Raw genomic sequence first — 26,658 nt, forward strand, 5'->3', positions numbered from 1 at the left:
ACCTGACTCAAACGTCACTATAAAAAAAAAAACAGAACCCCCCCCCCCCCCCCCCCCCCCCCCCCAAATACTGAATTTTCTCTTTTGAGTACAACTTTTATTCATCCGGTCAGCCTGACAAAGATGTATCTTTCAGCATACATGCAGTGAGACTAATATGCCTTGACAGATGCATGCTAATGCCATGTGGCGCCCAGTGATCAAACTTGTGTTGGCAGGTGTTTAGAAGCTTTGTTTTGTGGTAAACATGGGATGTAATGTATATGCAGTGTGGGTCATTCCTGCGCAAAGGCTATACACTCTGCACACACTGAGAGAGGCTGCAACACCAATGTGCCAGAGATGTCAGCCTGGGAGAACAGCTTCTAGGGGGATAAGGAAGAGGCATGCTCTGCGGCCAAGGCTGGGTATGGCTCAATGTAAGGAGCATGGCTTAAAAAGTGGTACTAGTTGCAAAACTCACATTTATTGTATGTTACACATGAGTACAAATCAGGACTGTGTTGCAAAATATGGTTGACCTCGTAACTACCTATAATTTTAACTATAGGAGGGGATAGGTTAAAGCGGAGGTTCACCCAAAAACACAACTATGTACCATCCAAACGAGCATACTAGCGTCAGCTACAGTATGCCTTTTTTTTTGCACTGTATTTTACGGTTTAATCCGTAACTTTCGTTCCAGACTCCCGCAGGGAAAGGCGTTCATATGAAGAGGGGAACATGATTGACGGCCGGCTGTGGCGCGTCACACGTTCCGAAAATAGCCTGAGTAGGACTCTTCACGGCGCCAGCGCACAGACTAGAAGCTGACTGGGCAGGCGCCGTATATGACCGCGTCCTATTTCGGAACGTGTGACACGCCATAGCCGGCCGTCAATCATGTTCCCCTCTTCATAGGAACGCCCATTTCCCCGCCGGAGTCTGAAACAAAAGTTACGGATTAAACCATAAGTACAGCGCAAGAAAAAAAAAGCATACTGTAGCTGACGCTAGTATGCTCGTTTGGATGGTAGATAAAGAATTTTTTTTTTTTAGGGTGAACCCCTGCTTTAAGGTTTCAGGTGAATCAGAGGACATGAGGGAGATTTACACAGCATGCAGGGTGACTGGGGAAATATGGGGATTTTAGGGTGAGTTGACATTCCGGCTTGTCATTACAAGGCCATTGGGTGGTGCATGAGATCTCAGCGTATCGGTGCGGGCTGAAGACACAGGTGCACCGTCCAGCCCCGCGATGCTGGCTGCCTGTAAAACGCTGATTAGCTGAAAGCTATGCGGCTGAACAGTGCACCAAGTTTTACTAAAGTTTTGGGGCAGTATGCACCCAGAGATAAATGTCTGGAAAGCAGGCAGTCTGCCTTTTGCCTTCCTGGTCCTGCATTATACATGATGACATCGGGGACTGATGGACAGAGCTAAGAAGAAAACTGGCTCTTGGCGACCAGTTGCATAGAGATGTGGAAGCCTGTGGGTGCAAGAGAAAGGGTAATGGTGCCCTTGGCATAAAGGAGCATGTAGACACTTCTTCCAGTGCTCACCACTGCAAGGGTAGTTTTTACATTTCCCGTGAGTTCGGCTTTAGCACGCATCTGACCCCCTTGTGTTAAGATTAATAAATTTGCCCTGTATGTCCTAATACTTCTCTGAGATTGGCTTATGCTGTGAGAAGATAATTTCTTGCCATGGAGTCATCTGGTTTTGGTCAAAAGCCCTTCAAAAGTTTCAGCCAGGCCTGTTATTTTATTGGAATCCCAGATGTATAAAACGGGGTTCTTAACAATATAAATGATTTTTCCAAAAGAAAATAACAATTGGAATTGGTTTGAGAAAATATTTTAAATAGTCATCGCTAAGGTCGAAAAGTGAAGTCAACTTTTACCCCTCTAACCGTTGGACAATAGAACAAACTTACCCAAGTTGGAAATTTTCTAATGCAATTCTACTGGCGTAGGGCCAGGTTTACCAGGAACCAGCCGAAGTGCTGACTGCCTCTTAGTCCTGTTACTTTGCCTAGTTTGTACAGCGCTTCCACAAGTCACACGCTTCAGCTGTGTCCGGCCAAACAGCGGTGTCTCCAGCACCTGATCAGGGGAGGTGTTAGACTAATCTGTTTTATTTGAAGTCAGGCTTGAGCAGGGTTTAGAGCGGAGGTAGGGCACCTTTTTGTTTTCCCACCGCCTGTGTAACTTTCCTGCTGGCTCCAATTCGGCTGCTTTATGTGTCGGAAGGCCAGTTTCCTTCCACTTGTCACTTCTTCTTTATCTTTTAGTTTAGGAAAAAAAAAAAAAAGTGTTACACAGGATCTGATGTTTTTCACTGAGCGTTTGCATAATTGGCACTTAGGAAAAAAATAGCACTGTAGTGATTAAGTATCTAAAGATACATGTAAGATCGCTAATTATAAAAAGGGGACTATTTTTCCTTATAACCTTCTTCCTTTCCATCTACAAAAACGGTTATGCATTTTGAAGGCCTACCTGATTGAGTATACAGTATACACATTAGCGGGCTGAATAAAAATCAACAAATGAATTCCTTCATCCACACAATTGAGGTGGATAGAGGAAGCCTCTGTGTCTTTGTATTCTGACAGCGGGGACGCTCTGCTGTCAGACTACACTGGTCATTTGCTGCAGCTGCTGATGGAGAAAGCTTTTGCAGCAAGAGCGTTTAACAGAAGTCGCTCATTAGATTGACTTCTGTCAAGTGGGAGGGGCCACACATGGATCAAAATTTGGCAGCTCCCTGCTGAACCAGCTGAATTTTGATCCATCTTGAATGAATGAATGACTTGTATAGCGCAACGCATGCGAACTGAATCGCCTCTGGGCGCTTTTTCCAGCCAGTGTCTGCATGGCTGGTGCGGTCATTTTTACCCCGTAGGATCTTGACACGCTATGGACACAGTCATACACACATATATACTGGGCCAATTTGGACGAGATCCAATTTACCTACCAGCATGTCTTTGGCGTGTGGGAGGAAACCGGAGTACCCGGAGGAAACCCACGCAAGACACAGGGAGAACATGCAAACTCCAGGCAGATGGTGTTGTGGTCGGGATCCGAACCAGCGACCCTTTTGCTGCTAGGCGAAAGTGCTATTCATTGTGCTGCCCATGTTTTGACCATTCACACAGCTGTTCATCTATCTCTATCCTATCTATTTTTTTTTAAACAATGCTCTCTTTTAGGGGTGGGGGAGGGGGGAGTGAACAGTGTCGGTGGTGTGTTTTTTTTTTTTTTTTTTTTTTTTTTTTTCCAATTTAACCTTTTTTATTCTCGCTTCTTTTTTTTTTTTTTCATAAACCCTGTTGGGGGCTTTGAGATATCGGAGGTCTAAACAGACCCCTGACAGGGAAATGGACGGAGGACACAGATTCCCGTATAGCCTTTCAATAAAGCATCTTACAGCCGTAGGAGGGAGAAGGATCGTGCTTGCAACCCCCCTCCCCCCCACCATCGCACCGATCACCTGTGATGCTGCCCCGCCCCCCTACTAAACTGAGGATGCCTGGTCCGACACAACAGGCCTTTGGAGCATTTGCACGATTACTGATACTCATGCAAATGCTTGGTATCGACACCGATACTAGTATCGATGCACCCCTACTCATCAGTACATTTTATGGTGGTTAAGGCCAGGTGTTTGCAATCGGCTCTGGCTGCTCAGTCTGTACAAATCAATGACAGATCCTGAAGCTGTCTGCCTGTAGTTGCATAAGGAGCGATTACCTGCATTTAGAGATAGATGAGCAGCCATGAACACAAACTACAGTGTTCTGTGGTGCTTACACTGCTCTTTGTGCGGTAACATGTAGACTGTGTTGGCCTGATCATTGATCAGACATCTTGCCATACCCACCGCAGAAATACACTAATCTGGGGGGTGTAATGCCCTGGGCAGCCATGTGAATGAGCCCTAAAGGAGATTGAACAGTCTGTGTGGCCGCCTTTTTTATATATATATATTTTTTTTAATCAAAAAGTAAATAAACAACAATTTCCCGCCTTTTTTTATATTCAGGTACTAGTGCAAATACACAAAAATACATGTATATCCAGAAAAAAAATCCTTAGCTTTGGATATAGTATATACTATATAGTGTACTTGGCAGGGGCTTTACTCTTCCCCCCAATGTATGCAAAACCTAGAAAAAACGTTTTTTGGCTTGACTTCACCTGAATGATTTTAAATACATGGCTGGATTAAATTGTGCTTTTCTTAAGTATCTGACTAGAGATCAGTGCTGCTAGATGTGTACTAATCCATGTAAAATAATTGAATATCTCCATGATTATTTCATGCCGTCAGCTTATTCTCTGTCCTTGGATTGCCCTTTAGGACAAGTCAGCTGTAACACTTCAGTGTTTTAATTGGCTTGGGACAATTGTCTACTTTATTTATCTTGGGCACTCTTCTAACATGTGTAATAAGCGTTAGGAGGAGCCCCCTGCTGTGCACGCTCAATGTTCTGGACATAACTGCCATTTCTGGGCAGGTGGGATCCATTAACTCGGGACACTTTATTCATACATTGTGGATGGTATTTGTAATGTGTCAATTAAATTAACTTTTCAAATAAACTAAAGTTTATTGTGAATTATTAGGTAGAACACCCATGCATATTTATTCACAACAGTAGATATATACTACAGGATAGCAGCAGCCATATAGTCAAGTTTGAGGTAAGCTTTTAGTGTGGCCTAGTAGACCGTAAAGGCCGAGCTGAGATTTCTTGCTGTTGGCAACCACGGGCCTCATGAAAAGCTGGTCTGAAAGAAAAGTGTCTGCTATTTCTATACCAACTAGTTGGATTCTTCCTTTTTCTAATCTAGTCTACACAGTTATGCAAACAAAAGTACTTTATATGGTTATGGACCCAAAGGCTGATACTTCAAACCACAGGAATACAGAACGGAGCACCAGACCAATACATGGATGACAGTCCAAATTATTTTCTTTTTTTTCTTTACAAGGGTAGTTGACCATCCCCTGGGCTACCTGCAGACAGCCTTAGCTGACCCTTCTCTGATGATACAGTTGATCAGATTTGAAAAACTTGTCTGACCACTAGTGTTTACCTGCATGTATGTGAGTACTGGAATGTTTTGCCTATTCCTCCTGTCTTTTTCCCTTTCCAGTAGCATCGCTGTCGTTGGCTATGCAAAACATTCACTTTTATGGAAGTCTTTAGGCTGTTTTGGCTCAAGATTGTCACGTTGTAACTACATTCGTGTCCTTGTATGTGTATGGGTGCCCTTAGGGCTTCACTATGCCAGGTTGTTGATTTGCACTGCTGCAACCCAAAATTGTCCCCCAGATGGCCTTGTGATAAACAGATTACTTGTATGGGTCTCTGGGAGCACACATAAATCTCATTGGTCACGATCACAGAGGTGAACAGTGGAAGCTCTTGGTTGTGCAAAAGCCATATCGGGGTTAGCTTGTGTAGCAAAGGGCTGCCCAGAGACTTGAGAGGATGACTGTTTATACATGCATGATCTGACCACTCTTGGAGCAAGCTGCATGAAGAGGAATCTGTAACTGCTATTGTTTGAGGTTTAGAATTATGATGAGGGGGTGTGTGGGGAGCAGGTCTTCAACACTGGCTTATTGTGGCGCTAACCACGTTGATGGTGTCAGGTTTTCTTACCTGTCTAGTGTGCTCATTCAACCTGACAGTATTTTGTTGGTGAACTGGGTGGCCTCCAATAGCCATGAAATGGTATTCCAATAGGATTGGTTAATTTCATTAAATGCCCAGAGTGTTAATGTCAGCCAGAGTCGGAGATATCCATTTTATTGGGTTAGTTTGATTCCTAGTGTCAGGTACCAGATTTTTCTGATTGTAATGCTGGCCATACACTATGCGAAAATTTGCTGAAATTCGGTCGTTCAGAAAGATCTTTAATTTTTCGAAAATTAATGGGCACAAAATCGTTGTCCTTAGTTTTTTCTGCTCAAAAACGTCCCAAGTTTGGAAATTTTCTGCCGAACGAACGATAAATCGGAAGGTTAATGTGTTTCCCGTCCGAACTTTCTGCACTAGGTATATGTAAAAAAAAAGAACCAATTTTTTTTAATTTATGTTCACTGAACGATTTATCGGTCATTACATGATGGCACTATCGTTTGCGCTCACGACCGAACGTTCGTTTTTCGAAAGTTCGTTCGGACGATTTTTCGTGGAGTGTATGGCCAGCATTAGTTTAGCCTGCGGAATGGCCAGTACGCCATCCTCTTCCTGCCTGTGGATCATACTAAAGGAGCAAAGATTCAGGCCAAAAATTGTACCCCAGGTTTTTATAAAACTGCAGCCCTGAGTAGCTGATAGGTATGCCTTTTTATTTACTTTCTTCCCTGATAGAGTATGGTTGACTGCACTTAGATTTTTTTTTTCCCCCCCTCTTTGTGTGTATCATTCCATTTTATTGTGTGTGTATCCAGGATCATTTGGTTTAGTCATCCTTGTAGTTCCTTATTTGTAATGACATACTGTACAATGGAGAGTCGGGCATTCCTTGGTGGGGTGGGCTGTTCCTTTCTCCAGTTCCACATTCCGCTGTGCAGCTGATCAACTGAGATCTTAGCCAGAGCTTTAGGAACCTGAATGTTGTAGGCGCGGACGTTTCCAGATCTGTGACCTGTGATCTATGTAATTGTGTGGGTGTGAAATAATCACCCAATTATACGTTCCTCCGATTTTCAGCTATTGACCATTTTCTTTATCTGTAAAATATGTCCTCACTCTATCGGGCATGTCAATTCAGCAATTTTTTTTTTCTCAATTTCAAAATCATAGGTATTTTACAGGGTTTTGTAACCCACTTGCTCATCGAGTGTTTATTTATTTTTAGATTGTAGATTGATGAGATAGAGATGATAGATTGTATGTATGTATGTATGTATGTATGTCTGGTCTCAAAGCATCTTTATTTACACACTTAAACAAAGTTACATTGACGATGTCTTCAGGTATAAAGATCTGAAAGACCTACTAATTGATATAGAATGAATTAAATTGGCAAATGGCTTGATTCTGATGTTGCTCGGACAGCGGTCCGCCTTGAGGTGGGTAAAATTAAAGAAGGAAAAGGGAAAGAAAAGCAGTTGTTGCTCCCCTGGGCCCACAACAATCCAGCGAATAATAATAAATCCACATGCTTCTGCGCTTTGTATCTTGCACTGATTGTTGACTAAGGCTCAAGCACAATAGCCTGATTATTTGCATCATTTAAAACCCATCTATCGTTGTCCTACCACTTCCACCTAATTTGATTTGCAGCCTCAGTTGGCTATAGACTGCGGGCAGCTACTGGACTCTGCACTGGTGCCATTGCTTGATAATCTGTTATGATGACCTCTTTTATAGCACCGTACCTGGTGTTGGAGGCTAGTTAATCTTACGCACGTAAAAACTAGGAATAACATTTTTGCCCAGAAGAGCTTGCATTATGACATGGATTATAAAAAACAGTGCTTCGGTGCTGCTCTTTTTGTGTATAAAATGCCAGTGAACTGAGCAGTTCCCTTTCCGAAGAGACGACTAATAATATATCATCGTTCTGTTTGCTTTCAAACACACAAGATTTGTTTTTCTTGGTAATCTGTTAGCATTTTGACAACAATCTGTCTGTCATCTGGCATAGAGAGAGGATTAGCCAGAGTAATACATAGCAGACATGAGGTGTGGCGGGTGGATTTCTAACCTCTTTCTATTGTCTCATGCGTTAAGCGCACCAGTAGGTAAAGTCCTTGTCACATTCGTGTCAAGTTACAGCATCTTTCAACACATCCAGGGTCCAAAACTGCTAATAAAATAAAAAAAATAGATATAGAGGGAGATCTGTTTCTGTTGTGATAGCGGTCAGAGGGGTTCGAGGTGCTCTCTTTCTGCTGGCTAGATAACCGAATGCAATGCCTAGTACATATGAAAAAACAAGAAAAGAACACATTTATGACCCGTACACACGATCCGAAAATCAGACGACAGATCGTCCGACATTTTTCGCTTAATAGTCGCAAGTAGAAATTTGAATAGGTTACTAAAGTCAAGAAAATTCTCGTAAGACAAAAAAAACACAGAAGTGATGTCATGTGTTGTAATGTATTTGTATTGCATTTTCGGACGACCACTATACTGACTAAATGAAAATTGTACGATCTGGTATCGTACGAGGATTTTTTTTTCCGTGTGTATGGGCCATTAGAGTGATCATCCGATAATCTATTCATTAGTACGCAGTTTACAAGAGCCAATCGTGACAATTTATACGAAAAGAAGGGGCAAGCACAAAAAATTCTCATACGATAACAGAACAAATGATTTTTGTGTAATAAGTATAGTATTTTTGTAAGGGAAAAAAATGTGACCAAGACCACACATGCGCAGAAACGAAAGGAATACATGACATTACATCACTTACGAAGTTGTATTATGTCAGAATTTAGCAACCTAGCAGCATTAGGGTTGTCGGCTCAAATCTCAACCACAGCACTACCTGTCTGGAGTTTGCATGATCTCCTTGTGTCTGCGAGAGTTTCCTTTGGGTAGTCTGGTTTCCTCCTACACTCCAATGATAGGTTAATTGGTTCCTCTTTAAATTGACCCTAGTGTATGTATGAATGTGAGGGATCTTGCATTGTAAATTGCTTGAGGGCAGGTACTGATGTGAACTTACAATATATATGTGTAAAGTAAATTGGCGGCGCTATAGAAGAACATGTAATAAATTTAATGAATGAACAAATAAATAAACTATTCAATTTCAATGAGATTAGCATGCAAAAAAAGACGATCGTTCTTCTGATATTCTCATTGTGTGTGTGTGTGTGTGTGTGTGTGTACTAGGCTTTAGGCTTTCCAGTAGGCATTAGATGGAAGCCTGAACGAATGTACATGTTTTACTGAAGGTTTGTTTCTCTAAATAAGACCATTTGTATAAATGGTCTTCTTTGCTTTATAAATGGTGCCAAAAAGTTGTTCTGCAGAGCTGTAATGTTTTACCAATTTTCTTTTGGTTGAGTTTTTTTTTTTTGGTGTTTTTTGCAATGTCCACCTTGTACTTGATGACATCATTTTGATATCTGGCACCATTGTGTGCATATGTTTTCAATAAATGATATTGGAGAGAATTGTCTTTTCTTTAGAGAATATTGATACTGTTTTTTTTTTGAATGGTCTTTTGCCGTAAAGGGTCTTCCCTCGCTTGGAAACAATGGCTCTTGTCCAAGTATCCTAAAACTAGCCAAACACTAGGTCTGTTTTGAGGCCATTGCTTCCTTTTAACATGAATGGTCGCGTTGAGGGACTCTTCCTGTTTTAGTCTTGGTTAGGCTGACCATAGAGCGTTCAAATCTCGGCCGGTTCAGCAGGAAGCGTCCGAGATTCGAACTGTGTGTGTTCAGGCTGAATGTACTAAGTTGATTGATCAACTTGGGTGCAACCAGCCTACCGGATTCAGTTGCGATTATCGCTAGTGGCTGCTGTAGCCCCTAGCAAAAAATAATTGTCTTCTCCTGTCGGGGACATCTTCCCCCGCCCCCCCCCGCTAGGGAGCAGACAATTGCTCTGCAGTAGGGATTCCCCTGTCAGCACGGTCTGCAAATCGTGCAAATCTTTCTTGCAATCCGTGGTTGCAGGCAAGAAATTTGCACTGTCTATGGCCTGTAGTCCTTTAAAAAAACTGACCGCTATACTTCCAGATAAGCTGTAGCCTAGTGGTGTCTGCAGGTGCCCTGTAGCTCTTAACTTGTCCTGTGATCCAGAAATAAAGCTGACCACAACAACAAGATTCAAGCTTCCATTATTTTGGCACAAGACAACAACCGTTTGGTCTTTCCACTATAACATGCTTATTGCTGGACACCTTTTTTATTTTATTTCTTTTTTAAAGTTTTCTTAATATTTTTTTTCCTCTTATGACTGGTTCAATTATTGACCTGCTTGTACAGCTGGATTCGGCATTGACTTGACATCCATATCGCATTTCAGCCTACAGAGCTGCACGGTGTAGTTAAACCATGTTAAACTCATGTGTCCTTCGAAACCGATACACCAGATCACAGTCTTGGGGAAAATGAGTTTAGGAAATAGGAAAGCAGAATTCAATAAAGTGAGCCGGGTCCCAGTTCTCCCAGGACTTTTCTTTTTTCTTTTTACAATTTGACACACAACCAGAAACCTGATAACGCAGGATAGAACTGTGTAGTGTCATCCGCTCACACTACAAGACCACCCTTGAGCCATGGCAAAAAATGCCCTGGGATTAGCGGGTCAGCATAAGGGAAAGGCATGTAGACACGATCAGCACAGGGATCTGAAACTAAACACTGGGTCAGACCAGTTCAGCCTTTTGAACATTATCCTGCTGACCGTAAAAATATTATCAGGATGTGCTGCTAGATATAACCCTTTTATTGCTATGCTAGAAATGCAAACCAGAATGGAAATAGTTCTAGGTATCTTCATTTGTTTAGTTAAGAACTTTCATGAACTGCATAGCGTTAAACAAAACCCATCCTGACCGAAAAATAATGGCAGCCATTGTATTTTGTAAATGCCAGTTGCCTGCCATTCTAGAATGACTTGGGTGTATGCGTTATTGACCATTGGGTTAGAATGACAGTCTGGTAAGTAGCATTTTAGAAGGGTGGTTAATAGTGGCGGCATAAGTTCATTTAAAGAACAGGTATCAAACACAAGACCCTTGGGCTGAATCCAGTCCTCCAGGCCATTAAACGTGGCCCTCGCACCTCTCCTGCAGCTGCAGGAGAGCTCTGGTCCTCCTCCAGACCCTTACTTTCTGCTTTCAAGCAATGCATTCAGCTTCTTCCCAGCAGCCGTATAAGGAAAGGGGGGTGCACTGTGATGTAAGGGAGAGTGTGGGACTCAACTTCTGATGGTGGGGTGGCTGTTGGCATCTTATGTAAGGGGAGGGCATGCGCTGGACATCTAATCTTACAGATACAACCAGCCCCTTTGAGGTCAATCATTATGCTGATGCGGCCCGCGATGAAATTGAGTTTGACACCCCTGATTTAAAGGGTCAGAAAAACGTAAAGCCTAGATTAGTAAACGTAAGCAACCACAGATACATCGGAATGAGAGTGGGCCATCTTGTGCTGGTCCTGCATTAGTTGTGATGACATCAGAGAGCTCTGGCTGGTTGAGCAGCAAAGTGAAGTGGCTTTTGGGGTCCAGTTGCACAACAAAAATGCCTGCAGGGGGAGCTGCGGTGGCTCAACGCGATTGGCACTGCGCTGACAAGCCATTCACCTCTGCAGCTAGGGGTTCGGATCCCGGTCTCAGCTACATGTGAATTGAGTTTGGTGGTCTCAGCCCGGCTCCCGGTGGGTGTGCTATGCGAGGTAAGCCTGTGCTTAGTACGCCCACCCCCCCACAAAAACCACCACACTTACACACACTCAAAATTGGGTTAACATGCACGCACTTTGACCACACGGTTTCTAAAAAGAGAGGCAAAGGACTAACGGGGCTGGTTGAGTGGGCTGGATCCTCTCACTCCCTTTATAGGGAGTCCCTCTGCCCCGTTGGGCTTCAAAGCGGAGCAGGTAGGGTGGGCTGTGTGGGAGGACCCCCTCACACACCCACCATTGCCACCCGGGGCATGGAGAAAGGTGGCAGATTGCCTCTGGGGGAGGCCTGCCTACTCCCAACTCCTGCAGTCCGGCTCCTCTCTCGAGTACACGCACAAAATGCACTTAAAAAAATAAAAATAAAAAAAAGAATGCCTGCAGGGGCATCCTAGCCAGACAATGGGTTAGGTATTGAGAAGTTCTCGTATAAAACTCCATATCACTCAGGTCTTTGAAATGTTGGTAAGGAGCATCAAGTAGAGCCAACAGGGTCTCCTCAGGGCTAACGAGCAAGAGAACGTTAAGGAAATGTATCATAAATATCTCATATAAGTATTATAGTGATGGAACATCCATAAAATGGATATAACAGTCAAGTATATAAAAGCCATAAAATACCCTTTTCAATGAAATGGTGGGGAATTTGACAATCAAGGTAACTCCATAAAGTATATAACATTCATGAAATATCCTAGCCAAACAAGCGCTTAACCTATGCTGTGCAGGGCAGCCCACTGCATAGGTTAACTTTAAAAGCACCCCGGAGTGGGACTTTAGAGTACATGTAAACACAAACATCTCAGATAAGCTTTTATGTTAATCTAATTTAAAGCGGTGGTTCACCCTCCTTCGCATCATTAGACCATTGCTTTCGGCATCGTAGCGCGAGCTACGGTATGCCGGTCTTAAATTTTTAATCCCCGTACTCACTGTGCTATCGATGATTGAAGATTCTGACTCCCGCGGGGAATGGGCGTGCCTATGGAGAGGGAGGATGATTGACGGCCGGCTCTGGCACGTCACGCTCCCCGAAGACAGCCGGAGTAGGTCTCGGCTATTCACGGCGCCTGCGCACAGGCTATGCGCAGGCGCCGTGAATAGCCAAGCCTATTTCGGCTATTTCCGGAGAAGCGTGACGTGCCAGGGCCGGCCGTCAATCACCTTCTCTCACCATAGGAACGCCCATTCCCCGGATTCTTCAATCATCGATAGCACAGTGAGTACGGGGATAAAAAATGTAAGACCGGCATACCGTAGCTCGCGCTACGATGCCGAATGTAATGGTCTTATAAAAAAAAACATTTTTTTTTTTTTTTTAACAGGGTGAACCCCCGCTTTAAAGTTAGTTTTCAGTATATGTAAATCGGCAACTTTCTATAAAATAATACCTGGCGATCCTGCCATGAAGTTCCTTGCTCACTTTTTTGGAGGACGGCACTCTGTTCCTGTCTCCTGGTTGTGCTCCTGCATTGCCAACCTGACACACAGGCTTCTGATGGAGTCTACAAGTAGCTGTTTCAAAGCACAGCATGCTGGCATGGTCCACAGTTGTCACCATCAGGAAACTGGTCCTGAGAAGTACCATGCAGCATTTTTTGGGTGTGCAGTATTGGTAAATTTGGCATATTGCTTTATGGATGTATGAGGTGGGCTTCTTTTTTTAATTACTGTGCATTTGAAATCTTTTGTAATTAACTTTTTCTTTTATCATAGGACCTTAATTATGATGTACAAAAGGATAATGTGGACCAAAGATTCCTTAGCATCTTCCGTAAGGGCAAGAAGAAGACAATCGTTCGGAATATGGGGCAAATGATTCACTATTCCAAGGTCAAGTTCCGCTTCCAGCATATTCAGGTAAATAATATGTCCATTGTTCGCCTATATTAAATTATTAGGAAAGGTTAAAGTGTTTATAAAGGCAGAAGTTTTTTTTTTATCTTAATGCATTCTATGTGTGCAGCAGCCCACCTGAGAGCCCATTCACACAGGGGCGACTTGTCAGAGGCGACAGCCGCCTGACAAGTCGCGTCCCGCTCTGTTCAATAGAATCGTTCTAATAGGAGCGACACAAGTCGCTCCTACTTAGAAAAAGGTTCTTGTACGACTTTGGGCGGCGACTTGCATTGACTTCTGTACAGAAGTCATTTTGCAAGTCTCCTCTGAAGTCGTCTTCAGGTCACCTTGCCGAGTCGCCCCCCCAAAGTCGTGCCGCCCCAGTGTGAATGGGCTCTAAAACTTACCTGAGTTACCTCAGCCATCCAAAATTCTCCTAACTGATTGGCTGAGACACAGCATTGGCTGCCGCTGCTTTCAGTCTTTTAGCCAATCAGGAGCGAGAGGGGGCTGGGTGGGGGCTCCGTGTCTGAATGGACACAGGGAGCTTTGACTCGACTCAGGTGCCTCCATAGCAAGCTGCTTGCTGAGGGGCACTCGATAGGAGGGAGGGGCCAGGATCACAAAAGAGGGACCCCGAGAAGAGGAGTATCTGGGCTACTCTGTGACGATCCACTGCAACAGAACGGGTAAGTATAACATGGTTGTTATTTTTATAGGAAAAAAGACTTTACAATCACTTTATTAGCTCATTCGTGAACGCTGCTCTATAAGTAAAACTATATAAACGATTCACTGAATTGGAGGAGACTTTAACCTATATGAATGTATCTAGCGTTCTCTCAATCTAAAAGCAAGTTTCAAAGACCCCTTACTACTGAATATTCATGCACAAAGCAAGTATAACAATACGCCTACTAATTACCCCAAAAATATACCCCAGTTCAGACTTGTCGCATTTTGGGAATGACATAACGGCTTGGGCTACAGATTAGGAGATCGTCAATTTAAATCTAAACTCTAGGCAAGCATCTGAACTTGCATTTGAAATAAATATGTATGTAACAACTGTTTTACTATATTTCTGTGTAGCCAGTATTCTGACTTGGGCACTACAGCCAGACAGCATATTCAGGTGTGCAATTTTAAGTGCTGCAACAGTGCAGATTTGCTAAGAATTGGTGAATTTAAAATCAATGCGTCCCTATGAGGCTACGATGCCGAGCTCTGAGAGATGGCATGTGATTATGTATATATGACTTTATATTGCAGCCTGAGGTGTGTTATCATTGATCTTTTTAATGACAATCTAACGTAATAAAAGGCAATTGCAGATTTTTTTTTTGTTCTGAGGTCATAAACCTTAGAAATGTGTGGTATTTCCCTCAGGCAGATGTGAGGTGTATTGTTTACATTAATGGAAAAGATAATCCCTCAGGCAGTTGATTTACATATAATCTGCCTATGTGGACTAGTTTGCTGAATTCCCTCAGAAGATGAAGGGTTAATGGGATCAGCTGTTTGCAGAGGCCTTGTGTTATGCATCACTCATATCTTTATACAAGTTCTGCCGTACGTGTGCGTGCGTGTGCGTGCGCACCCTGCATTGTTACCTGTGACTCACTTCCGATCACTGACATCGCTGTCTTGAACCTTGATCTCACGTCTGGGTGATTCGGCTCTGTGCGTGTATGGATTAAATAAAGCCCATCCCTTTCCTGGTTATATTGATAATAGCCTTCCGTTTCATTATCGGGAAGTTTGGTAGACTTGCTGATAATGTATTGTAAGTTATTGGGCTTCTTTAAAGTGAATGTGTATAAATTTAATTTTATTTTTTTTAAGGTATAGATATATGCAGCATTTTCTGAAGCCATTGGGTTGGCATAAAGGCCAAGCAGAAACAAGGCAGCAAGGGCACCTGTCATACCACTCGGAGCAGGTTTTGGCTGGCCATGGATGGATTGAAATTTGGCCCGGATACGCAGAGGCGGGCCAAATTCCCATCCATCTATGGGCAGGCTGGTTGTACAGACGGTGATTACCAACCCGTTGGAAATTTGTGTCTTTTTATTAGTGCCGCTGACTTTGCTGATGAGTGTATTTTTATGACTTTTCCCCACTGTCAGAAAACGGTAGCTTCACAGAAGGGATTCCACCATTCTCCTTGAATGTGTGGATGGGGGAATATATTAAATTTTCTTTTGTTCAACCTGCTGGTTGAATGAAAGGAAAATAAATCGAGTATGGCTTGCTTACTTTTAGAACAGGCTCCTTGTTAACACATCAAAGCCTGTTGTGGTCCACTAAGGGCTTGTTCACACCAGCCCTGCATTGCCCAACACGGTCCTAAGACGTAGACAACACCATTTGCCCTGCGTCCTCTTGTTTCAATTTACACCAATGCATTGCGTTGATGTGCGCTGGGAAAAAAAAGTAGGATGTGCTGCATTTTTGCACAGCACATAGCGACGCCCTACACTGCATTAAACATCCCCTTCAAAATGTAAAAGCTATGTAGAGCAGTGGTCGCCAACCTTTCGGCCCTCACGGACCACAAAACTCACAATTCTGAATCTTGCGGACCACTAACACAAATTTTACATGCCTTGGACTAGAGTTTCTCAATTCCAGTCCTCAAGGCGCCCCAACAGGTCATGTTTTCAGGATATCCCTCAGATGAAACAGCTGTGGTAATTACTAAGGCAGTGAAACTGATCAAATCACCTGTGCAAAATAATGGAAAGCCTGAAAACATGACCTGTTGGGGTGCCTTGAATTCTGGAGTTAAGAAACGCTGCCTTAGACTCACAATGCTCCGGGCTCTCTGCCCCCTGGATCACACTGCTGCCTTACACAGACTCCTCGTTGGGCCCAGCTCCATGCTCCCTCCCAGTCTGATAAGCGCTGCCATTAGAAAGTTCCCTACTTCTTCAGCTCCTGCTCTCTGCACTACTACCGGCGTCTCACTCTGAGCTCACAGGAGCCGGAACTACAGAGGAAGCATTGGGTATCCATGCACGCTGAAAGTGTGGGCTGTCAGCGCTCATTGAGAACAACATTGGAAACAACATTGGGTGGTATACATCCGCCACGTTGTTGATTTGCAGCAGAACACCAGCATTTTTTGGTGGCGCTTGGACCACTGGCTGGCGACCGCTGATGTAGAGCATAATGCACTTCGACTAGTGTGAATGGGCCCTTCTGCAGCAGAGCGGTCCATTTCCAAACCGTGCTTCCATCTGACTTTTTCCCTCGGAAATTCCGATCGTGTGTACGGGCTTTAGAGATGGCTGCGGCAGAGGTAGAGAACACAGGAAGGTGTCAACTTGCAAGATTTCCAGCAGGATCGGCAGCAATTTTTTTTTTTTTTTTTTTTTACATTTATCTAACAGACTGCTTTTAAATGCTATGTTTCAGACCAAAGGGGAAAGAAATAAGATTATTGTTAGTCTGCATACACTTAAATAGCCGATTGCTGATATTTTCACCTCTTTTGATTTTGCCAGTAACACAATTCCTGTCCTGGGTGACAGTTTTTGCACCTTTTTTTGCACTTTCTAATTGAACAAGCCATATAGTGCTATTTTTATTCAGGGTTGTGTTATAAAAATCTAGCTGTGTTTTAAAGTGGTGACTAGTTCAATGCATACAGTACCATAGATTTGGGAAACCTTATAGATTAATTCCTTTCTGCTGTCAGGCTTACCAAGTGGATTATTGGTTATTTTTTAAATATTTATCAATATTAAAACAAGTTTTTAAGGATTTTAAGAAATCCAGTGATGGCCTAGTTATATTTTAACTTGGCGTTTACTTTAGGATAACCAGTGCCTCACTGAAACCACTTACCAGTTCAAATATTGGCCTAGGTGGTCTATTAGTATCGAGGTGTCTCCACATTTAATAACCAGTCTTTCTTGTTCCAGACGTTATTCAATGTGACAATGAACTCTTTTCTTTTCCAATTGTTCCAGGATATCAGTGACTGTTATTTGGAATTGTTTGAGTCCCAACTGTACTTCCAGTCTCGTGGTCCCACCGGTTTGACATATCAGGTATGTTGCTCCCTTCATAGTAATGAATAGCATTGTCTCATCGACAGGTTTTGGGAATATTTGAACACGGCAGAAACAAAAAGGGACTTCTTGTATTTCCAGACAGACAAATCCTGCTCAAATATCTCTTGACCTTTCACCCCCTCAGGGTCACATCCATTACATGAGTTTACACAACACTAATGCTCAGCCTTTATCTAAACCCTGAGAAACAGGCTGACTCTTTCCAGGACTTTGTGAAAACATAAACATATTTGGTGTCGTCTGTTTGTGGTGCCATACGAGTTTTAGATCTTGCATTGTGTGTTGTCAGTCCCGTTGTGAAGAATGTGGCTGTTTTTGTCACTTGTTTATCATCAAACCAGCATTGCACTACTTGGATATCAGTGAGATTTATGGGTCATGTTTTCATGCCACACACACAACAGACAAGATTAAAGCCTTTACCACATGGGAAATTTCTGACTTGTGGTGCTGTGTAACCAGACAGTGCTGCTGCTGTCCAATGACTTTGAATTTCAAGCTAATTTAGGCACTTCCAATATTATAAACCACTACAAAATTATGCAGTTAATGGTGATTACCCTGGGAACATACAAACCAAGTAGCAAATTACACTTTTCTAAAGACCACAATTGGGTGCTAAAGCTGGTCACTTCTGTTTTATTAAGATTTCAAGTAACAAAAAAACATTATAAAGTAGCAAAATAAAGTACAATAAGAAACTGTCATAGTCGGTTAGTATATAGGAAAATGGCGACATCAACCTAAAATGAAGGAAGGGAGGTTTAGCCAGTGTCCCATGGAAAGTCCATTAGTAGGTATGAAAAACTACTTCAACTATGAAGCGTCCCGAAGGCTTCATGTACACGTTACGACGCGTGATTCTTCCACATTCAGGAGAGGGAGGTTGAACCTCCACCTAACCGCAGCAGCTCTTAAACGATCCTAAAAGCCTATGTGTACATGAACACACAGGCTTTTATGGAGTTGAGGTTAGGAGCTTTGACAAAAAAATGGCAAAAGCTCCTAAATTCACATTTAGGAGCTGTAGTGTACAATGAAGCCTTATAGTAGTATATGTTCAGGCATGTTCTGAGATGAGGCCAAACAACAAATAGGCCCTGAATCAGACCAACATCGTAGGCCCAGTGGGGGGGGGGGGGGGGGGGGGGTCGAGCAAGATTGCATCTACCCCAAAGCTGGTAATTTCATCCAAAATTTCTTCCCCAATACTTCCTGCAAGTGGAAGTATCACATCTTTGAAAAATAAATAAATATCTCTAGTTTCATATTTTTCAGTGTGCTGGAAGTTCAGCATGGTCAGAATGCAGTTTGTGTTTGTGTTTGTGGTTTTTTTTTTTTTTTTTTTTTTACATGACTGCACTTTGCATTACTTAAATGGATAATGTATTGACTCCCTAAATGTCTAAAAAGTAGAGCTGGCCATACTCGGATCCAAATTGAGGTCAGTTCAGGAGGGACTAGCCAAACCTCACTCATTATGTGGCTGTCTCCGCTTGACAGAAGTCCATTGTTTGATCGACTTTTGTCGAAGGAAAATGTTGAAACATTTTTCTCTATCAGCCCACTTACTAAATGAAAAAATAAAGTAAGAGTGTATGGCCAGCTTTAGGGAGAATATCGCTAATGCCCACAGCAACCAGTCAACTACGTGTTTTATAACTGGATAAATTGCAGGTGAAATTTGCTATCCAGGTATCTGTGTAGATTGTAATTGGTTTAAGATTTATGGAACTAAACATACTTTACTAGAATACCTGCATGTTCTCTTAGCTTTTTGTCTCTGTACGTAAGACTGATTTGATATTCTCACAGCACCCCTAGTGTTATGGTTGGAGGGATAACCCCGGCCAACACACAATTTGGTGCCTCGAATGTTAAACCTGTTCTCGGATGTATTTAATCCACTGATTCCAAAAATGGCACCAATTTTTCACTATTCTAGTTCGTTTTTGAGAAACCACATAATTGCCATATGCCACTCTTCACTCTGGTCGCCCATCAAAAATCAGGATATTTTAATGTAGGGTTTAATCTCCTTGTAGCACGAAAAAAAACTAAGTAGCCATAACCTCTACAGTGCTCGATCTGAAATTATATACTGTAGGTGGCAATATATACACACCTTCTAAAATATCATAACTAATAATAAAGTTAATAACTTGCACTTTAGAATCAAATGTTTCAGCTGTAAAAGTACATTTGGAAGTCTATAAAAAAAACACTCAGATCTGCTAACTTGTATGCAAAAACACAAACTGGGTAACAGAAGAACAAGCTAATTGTTTCAAAGACTGATTAAACAATTGTATAAATTCAACAAGAAACTAGAGCTGATGCCGTCTGGCCAATGCAATTTTCTGAATCGGATCCTCAAATAACCATACGAACACTCTTCCTGTCCTAATATGATGATACATAATTGCCCTTCTACATTACAACAATAGGACTATAAAACCCTGCCCTGTTCTATTGTCCATAACATAGATGTGTTTGGTTCTGCATCGTAGCAGCAGGACAAGGCGCGGCTCCCTATAGGAGTTTTATTTTTTATTATTTTTATTTTATTTTTTTACCCGGGGGGGACACAAATGGCCACAGGGATGTCTATTTAAACCAGCACAATATTTTAAAGCTGCATACAATGGGGCCCTTGACTGCAATGCTAGATTTTATTAAACACTTAAACTAAACCTAATGGCTAGTTTATTTAAGTCTTATAGTTCAAGGTGAACTTCAGGAAGCTACAAAATTACTAGTTATTACAGATGTGTATTCATTAAAAAAACGCAAAAAAAAAAATTGATTAGTCTTTATCAGCATCCTTTGGAGCCGGTTCACACAGGGGCGACTGGTCAGGCGACTCAGCGGCCTGACAAGTCGCGGTCCGCTCTATTCAATGGAACCGTTCTAATAAAAGCGACGCAAGTCGCTCCGACTTAGAAAAAGGCTCCTGTACGACTTTGGGGGCGACTTGCATTACTTCAATACAGAAGTCATTTTGCAAGTTGCCTCTCAAGTCGTCTTAAGATCGCCTTTCCGAGTCGCCCCCAAAGTCGCGCCGTCTGTGCGTGAACCGGCTCCTAGAATCAAGCTATCCATAAATAGTTACATTCTTGGCCGGTTCAGCAGAGACCAGCGAGATTTGATCCATGTATGAGCAGGCTAATTGTACCCAAGTTGATCCATGTTCTCTTGGCAGGGATGCAATCCCCCTCCCTGTCTCCTGGCCGGGAGGACACCATGGCTACACAGGACTGTGTTGATGGGGGAATCGAGCGCTTTGGGTTGCAGGGAAAAAAATCGCATGGTCTATGGCCAACCTTATTGCTGTACAAAGAACATGCTGCCAAGAGTAGACAGCAGAGGGATGACTTGATGAGTTTCCTGCTTTTTAGGCCTAACTCGAACCTATGCATTTTTTAGTGCATTTTCAGTTTTGCAGAAACATACTACAGTCCATTTTACATGGTGTCCTATGGCTGTAGTTCACATCTGTGCATTTTATTGAAATGGCCAGGGATTTTTTTCAGTTTTTTGGTTCCGTAGACTTCAATGGTTCGAAAAATGTGTTTTGTAAAATGCATCTGCAATATGCAAACTGAACCTGTATAGGTGTGAATCAGGCCTTAATTCATTCTCCAATCAGCAGGTTGGCGGCCGTGTGTTCCTGTTGTGCTCTGGTGGAGGTTGAGGGTTTTTCGGCACTGTCTGTATCATAAACCTGTATGCACTGAACCATAAATCAATTGTTTTCATTGAGCTTATCAAGGACTTTTCCATATTTAAACTGCCCTTGCTTACAAACCTGTTACCATCAGGCCTCATTAATGCTTTGTTTGATAGCTGAATATGTGGAAGTGGTCTAAACCCTTCCACATATCTATGGGGCTTTGCTTGCATGCACATTTGGTGGCACATATCACTTGTCAGCGTCTCTGTTTTCAGCGTTCTGAACACATTCATGATCTCGGCTGTACACAAGTCACTGACTTAAATTCTATGCATTGTTCTTCACTCAGATTCTTGTTCTCCCATTTCACTTCCTCCGTATTGACACTCTTGAGTGCTTTAATAAGCAACCTGCACTTATGTGTGATTATTTGGGGCATCAGATTTCACCGTTCATTGGTTTAGTGTGGTTGGAACAAAGAAAAGTGATTGCTGTTCACTTGTTTTGGGCATTTCATGTGGCTCTTTTGTCTTAGTATATATAATACACCCTCTTGGCAGTTATATATCAAATACATTTTGAATCCTGTCCTGATGTGGTGATTCACTCTTGTCATTGGTTATTTTTCAGGGGCTGGTGCCACTGAAGGAGCTGAGTGTTTATAAATTAGAGCGATCTAAGGTTCCACCCAAGCCGGACGAAGAGCATGCTTTCCGAATCACAGGTAAAAATACAAAAGGCCAAGCCATTGTTTTATTTATTTTTTTCGGTCCATTGCTTTTATACAATATGACGTCCTACAAATGACTGTCTTTGCTGACTTGTACATCTACCTGCCAATACAATTAGTACATTTTCTAGAATTCGTTGTATTGCTTTATTTTTCCACTACATTGCATTTTCATGTTCCCTTTTTGTACTGTGTCCCTTTCACTGTGATAACCGTGGCTTAGTGGTTAGCTGGTTAGCATGCTTGGATTGCAACACTCTGTTTCTATGTTTAGTGCCATCCAGGGACAGCATCGGCATAGAATTAGTACGGTATGTTGGCTTTTATTGACATGAACACCGCTCCAGGGTTTTGCAAAAACAAGTTGGAAAGTAAAATGTGTCCCCACAACGCTTGACCTTCTCATTCAAGCCCTAAAAGTTAACATAATCCCAGAATACACCCTTAAAACTTTTTGTATCTGCAACAATAAACCCCTAAAGAGTGAAATAAAGGTACATACATAGTCCTGGTGGTGGTGGGGAAGGGAGGTTGGAGTATTCAAATGAAACCGTTGCATATGTATTACTTATAACATGCAGATTTGTAATAACATGCAGATTTGTAATATACTGTAGAACCTGCATGTATTTCCGTCCTATTTATTTCTGTTTTTGTTTGTTTAGGTCCCTTGCTCAATCCTCTAATTGTCTATTGTGCAAGCCAACAAGAGCTGCAGAAATGGCTCTACCACTTAGAAAAACAGATCCAACTCAATGGAGGAAACCTTGACTCGTTGCCTGTTACAGAGGTATGTCTGAGAACAAAAAGTAGCTTTTTATGTGCTCATCCATATTCGGGATAATGCAATTCTTGGCTTGAGCGTGGTACACAGGCCGAGGTATCGGATTCATAGCTTGACTACGTTTCTTGGAACTGCTTGATGATTATTTGGACATCTGTAGGCTATACTTACTGGATCGTTTTTGTTTTCATGCACAGATTTCTTTTTTTTCCGTGTTTTCTAATCTGACGCTAAGGGCTGTATAAATAGACTGTGCACTCTGCAAGTGCAGTGGCTCCAGAGCTTAGTAATTGGAGGGGGAAGCTCTATTGCCTTACATCGTCCAATCACGTGCAATCAAAAAAGCTTTTTTTTTTTTCTTCTTGCATTTGATTGGGTATTCTTTGCAAAGTGAAGCTTCCTCCTATTTACTGAGCTCTGGAGAAAATGCACTTGCAAAGTGCACAGTCCTTTAGTAAATCCACCCTTATAACTGTTATTGTATGACGTTTTCAACATGATTGAAGTCTTGATGTATCCTCATGATCTTATTTGTTGCTATGATTATATAGAGTTATGATCAGGTTTAGGGTTGAGTTTAAAGTGTTCAGCCAATGTTTTTGATGGAGGGGGGAAAGATTAGAACCCCTGTTATGGTTTTAAGGTTGGCAGTAGAAGAAAAGTGTGGAACTTTTTAGTTGGTGTTCTTTTTCAGGTCTCAAGTGATGTCCTTCGGCATCTAAGGGCTGATTTTTGAAAGCGCTTCTTTTCCGAAGTAGGAACTGGGTGTTCCAGAATGAAAGCGGCAAAAAGCAGAACATATACGTTCTAGATTCAGTTTTATTCACACTATTAGGTCATAAAGATCCAGCATCTTTCAAGGTTTCAACAGGTCCCCCTTTATCATTCAGCCTAGGCAACATCTTAAATGATCATCAGGATAATTACTCCATTAGTCAAGCCCTGATGAAGGAGACCCTTAGAACACCCGAAACATGCTGTCTTTTTATGACCTAAGAGCCCACAAAAAAATGAATTGGGACTTCATACGTTCTGTTTTTAACATTGTATGAGGTTTCATTGCATTAGATGTCCACTCACTTCTTGTCTCGGTGGAAAGCCCTATACACACGGCCGGGAATCCCGTCAGGAAAAAACGTTGGTTTCCTGACGGGATTCCTGGCAAGTTTGCCGTGCATATAGACGGCCATTCAAAAGAACCGCCGTTCTTTTGAATGGCAAGAACGCGGTGACATCATCATCAGCCGGCGCTCGTCGCATTCGATGCCGTTGCCGCCATTTTTCTACACCCCACACTAAACTTATATGCCAGCGTCCATGCGTCGAACTCTTATCCAGCATGCGTGGGTTTCCAATGGAACAGGTAAGCATACAGACGACCGGTTTTCTCGACGGGAAACATTCTGACGGGAATCCCGACAGGGAAAATCGAGAACAGGTTCTCTATTTTTTCCCGGGCAGTTTTCCCGACAGGAAAATCGAGAACAGGTTCTCTATTTTTCCCGGGCAGTTTTTCTGCCGGGAAAACCGGTCGTGTGTACGAGGCTGAAATGTTGTGAAGGGGACGAGAAGTGAAATAAAACTTCCAATGGGGACACAGAAGGCAATGAAAGCTTATGAATGTTTTAGTTCGACCTAACCTTGAGGCCGCGTACACACGGCCGAGAAACTCGACGGGCAAAACGCATCGTTTTCCCCGTCGAGTTCCTTGTTTGGCTGTCAAAAAACTTGTCGAGCCAAATGTTCCCATTGCCCAACAAGGAAATAGAGAACATGCTCTCTTTTTGGCTCGACGAGTTTCCCGACGGGTTTCTCGGCGAAAAGTGTACACACGACCGGTTTTCTCGGCAAAATACGTCTCCCATCGAGTTTCTTGCTGGATTCTGCCGAGAAAACCGGTCGTGTGTACGCGGCCTAAGAGTTGGGTGTTCTGTTGAACGCGTTGTGTTGAGGATAAGGGTTAGTGGCTATTTTTTTATTTATTTTTTTAGGCCGGATAAATTGATTGATATAATTGATATAATTGATATATATTGATAAATTGATCAACACGTGATGAGTTATTTGTATCAAAACTAGCATAGTGCCACCTAAAGCCTCTTAAAAACAATTACTTTAGCAGTCTTTGCTCTGTATTGCTGCGGTTGTTGTTGACCAAGGAAGACTAATGGCTTACGGCAGGAAAAGGGAGTCTTGTATGGAGGAAAGTCTATCCTGTAGCCAACACATATTTCACAGTTGAAGACAGCCGATTCCACCTGTTCACTGTAGCCGTGCAGCTGTGATCAGTACAGAGGGGGTCACACACTCTCCAGCTGTCACTGTGCACAGGGGCTGTTTAATAGTTATTTAATGAGCACACTTTTCAGTTCCTGTTATGGATTGGCTGCGGTTAGATGTTTACAATCTACTTACTTTTTTTCCTTTTTTTAAATGTCACCCTCTTGCATAGGATGTTGGTAGGCAAAAATATTGTGCAACAGAAAAAATTTGACGCATGTTCTGACACTTTTTTGAACTGGTACATAATGTGCATCCAATGTATCCATATGGAGGGGTGTTTATAACATGGCACATTGTCCTAGGGGCACTTGAATGATGCAACCTGTTATACAGGTTCCACCTTTTTTCTTTTCAAAATCAAAAGTATGCGATTTGCAGAAGTGTTTAAAATATATATTTCATAGTCTCTCCGGTGCTTCACCCTTCTTTACGAGGACAAGGCTGCAGTAAACCATTACTAAAAGAAATATGGGGGCCTCATTGTGCAAATGCTACATTCCTCACTGTCCTGCTAATCTGTCGGCTTCAATTCTGAGTCTCTGACCTGGAGCTAGTTTGCATAGGAAAGTTGACCAAATCTTTGCTTGCATATCGCATCTAGGTTAGCGACTCAATGGGCTCAATTCACAAAGCTAAAACACCAGGATAAGAAGCTTTATTTACAAAATCGTTACTATGTGAGACCTGAAAATAAGGCCGTCCACAGATGGAGCAAATTTCTTTCCTGCAAGACAGTGTTGACAGGGGAATCCCTCCTGTGGAACCATTCTGTTGCCTGGACGGGGGAGGCCGTCCCTGCCAGGAGAACACACGGGATCATTGCTAGAGCCTATGATAGCCGCTAACAATAATTGCATGTAAAATCCAACAGGCTGGTTGTACCCAAGTTGCTCAATCAATCAACTTGGGTACATTTAGAATGCCCATAAATGGTTTTCATCTCGGCTACTTCCTGCTGAACCGTCTGAGATTTGCTTTTGGCAGCCAGTGAGCCACTCAGGAGACAGATGGGGTGGGCCCGGGTAGCGGCTGCATTTGTAAATGGAGACACAGAGCTACGGTGCGTGCCTGTTTGGGTGCCCCCACAGCAAGCTGCATGCTGTGGGGGAACCTGGAAGGATAGAGGGGCATGGAGCACCGGCAGGGGACCTGAGAAGAGGAGGATCTGGGCTGCTCTGTGCAAAACGGCTGCTTGCTGTTTTAGGAAAAAAAACAAAACAAGATTTTCGTAATGCTTTAAGCAGTTGCGGTGTGGAAAACATATTGTAAACGAATAAGTCCTCCAAGTCGTCCCTGTGCCCTACTTCCTCAATTTTGCTGCAGTGCTCAAAAATTAATGCAAATGTATTTTGTTGCTGTCCCTGTGTACAATATTGTGCAGTATGGACAACTAAAAAACTAAGTGTACTTAAAGAGGAAGTAAACCCTCTTGTCAAACAAAAATGAAAACGACAACCTGCAAGACCAAGGCATAATGAGCTAGTATGCATAGCAGCATACTAGCTCATTCTGAATTACCTGAGATCGAAGCCCCCGCAGCGGCCCTCGTTCGCCTCCTCTGATGCCGCCATGATACCCGGAGTGACTTCTGGGTATCGCTGCTTCTGCACTGACTGGCCGGAGCAGCGATGATGTCACTCCCGCGCAATGCTTGCGGGAGCCAACACTAGCGACATGATGCCATTAGTAGCGGCACGCTCAGCGCGCCTGCATCCGATCCGTCTACGGTGCTGCAATTTTTTGCAAATCTCTTCTAGACCGTGCAGGTCTGGGAGATATTTCTTGCACCTACAGGTAAGCCCTAATCTAGGCTTACCTGTAGGTTAAAGTGGTTGTAAAGGGTTTGTGTATAATTTTATTAACTGATAATAAATAAAAATATATA

The 26,658-nt window shown here is 42.7% G+C and overlaps 1 protein-coding gene across 2 annotated transcripts in view; it reads left to right on the plus strand.

Moving 5' to 3' along the window:
- The window catches only part of PLEKHN1 (pleckstrin homology domain containing N1), a 74,138-nt gene that overhangs the window by 22,092 nt on the left and 25,388 nt on the right, over positions 1–26,658 (plus strand). For both annotated transcript variants that reach the window (XM_040325964.1, XM_040325965.1), the window contains exons 3-6: positions 13,099–13,242; positions 17,199–17,279; positions 21,607–21,700; positions 22,372–22,496. In XM_040325964.1, coding sequence (XP_040181898.1) covers positions 13,099–13,242; positions 17,199–17,279; positions 21,607–21,700; positions 22,372–22,496 — 444 coding nt within the window. The remainder of the gene's footprint in view (positions 1–13,098; positions 13,243–17,198; positions 17,280–21,606; positions 21,701–22,371; positions 22,497–26,658) is intronic.

The sequence above is a fragment of the Rana temporaria genome, chromosome 10 (assembly GCF_905171775.1).
Source record: "Rana temporaria chromosome 10, aRanTem1.1, whole genome shotgun sequence".
In the NCBI taxonomy this organism is placed as follows: domain Eukaryota; kingdom Metazoa; phylum Chordata; class Amphibia; order Anura; family Ranidae; genus Rana; species Rana temporaria.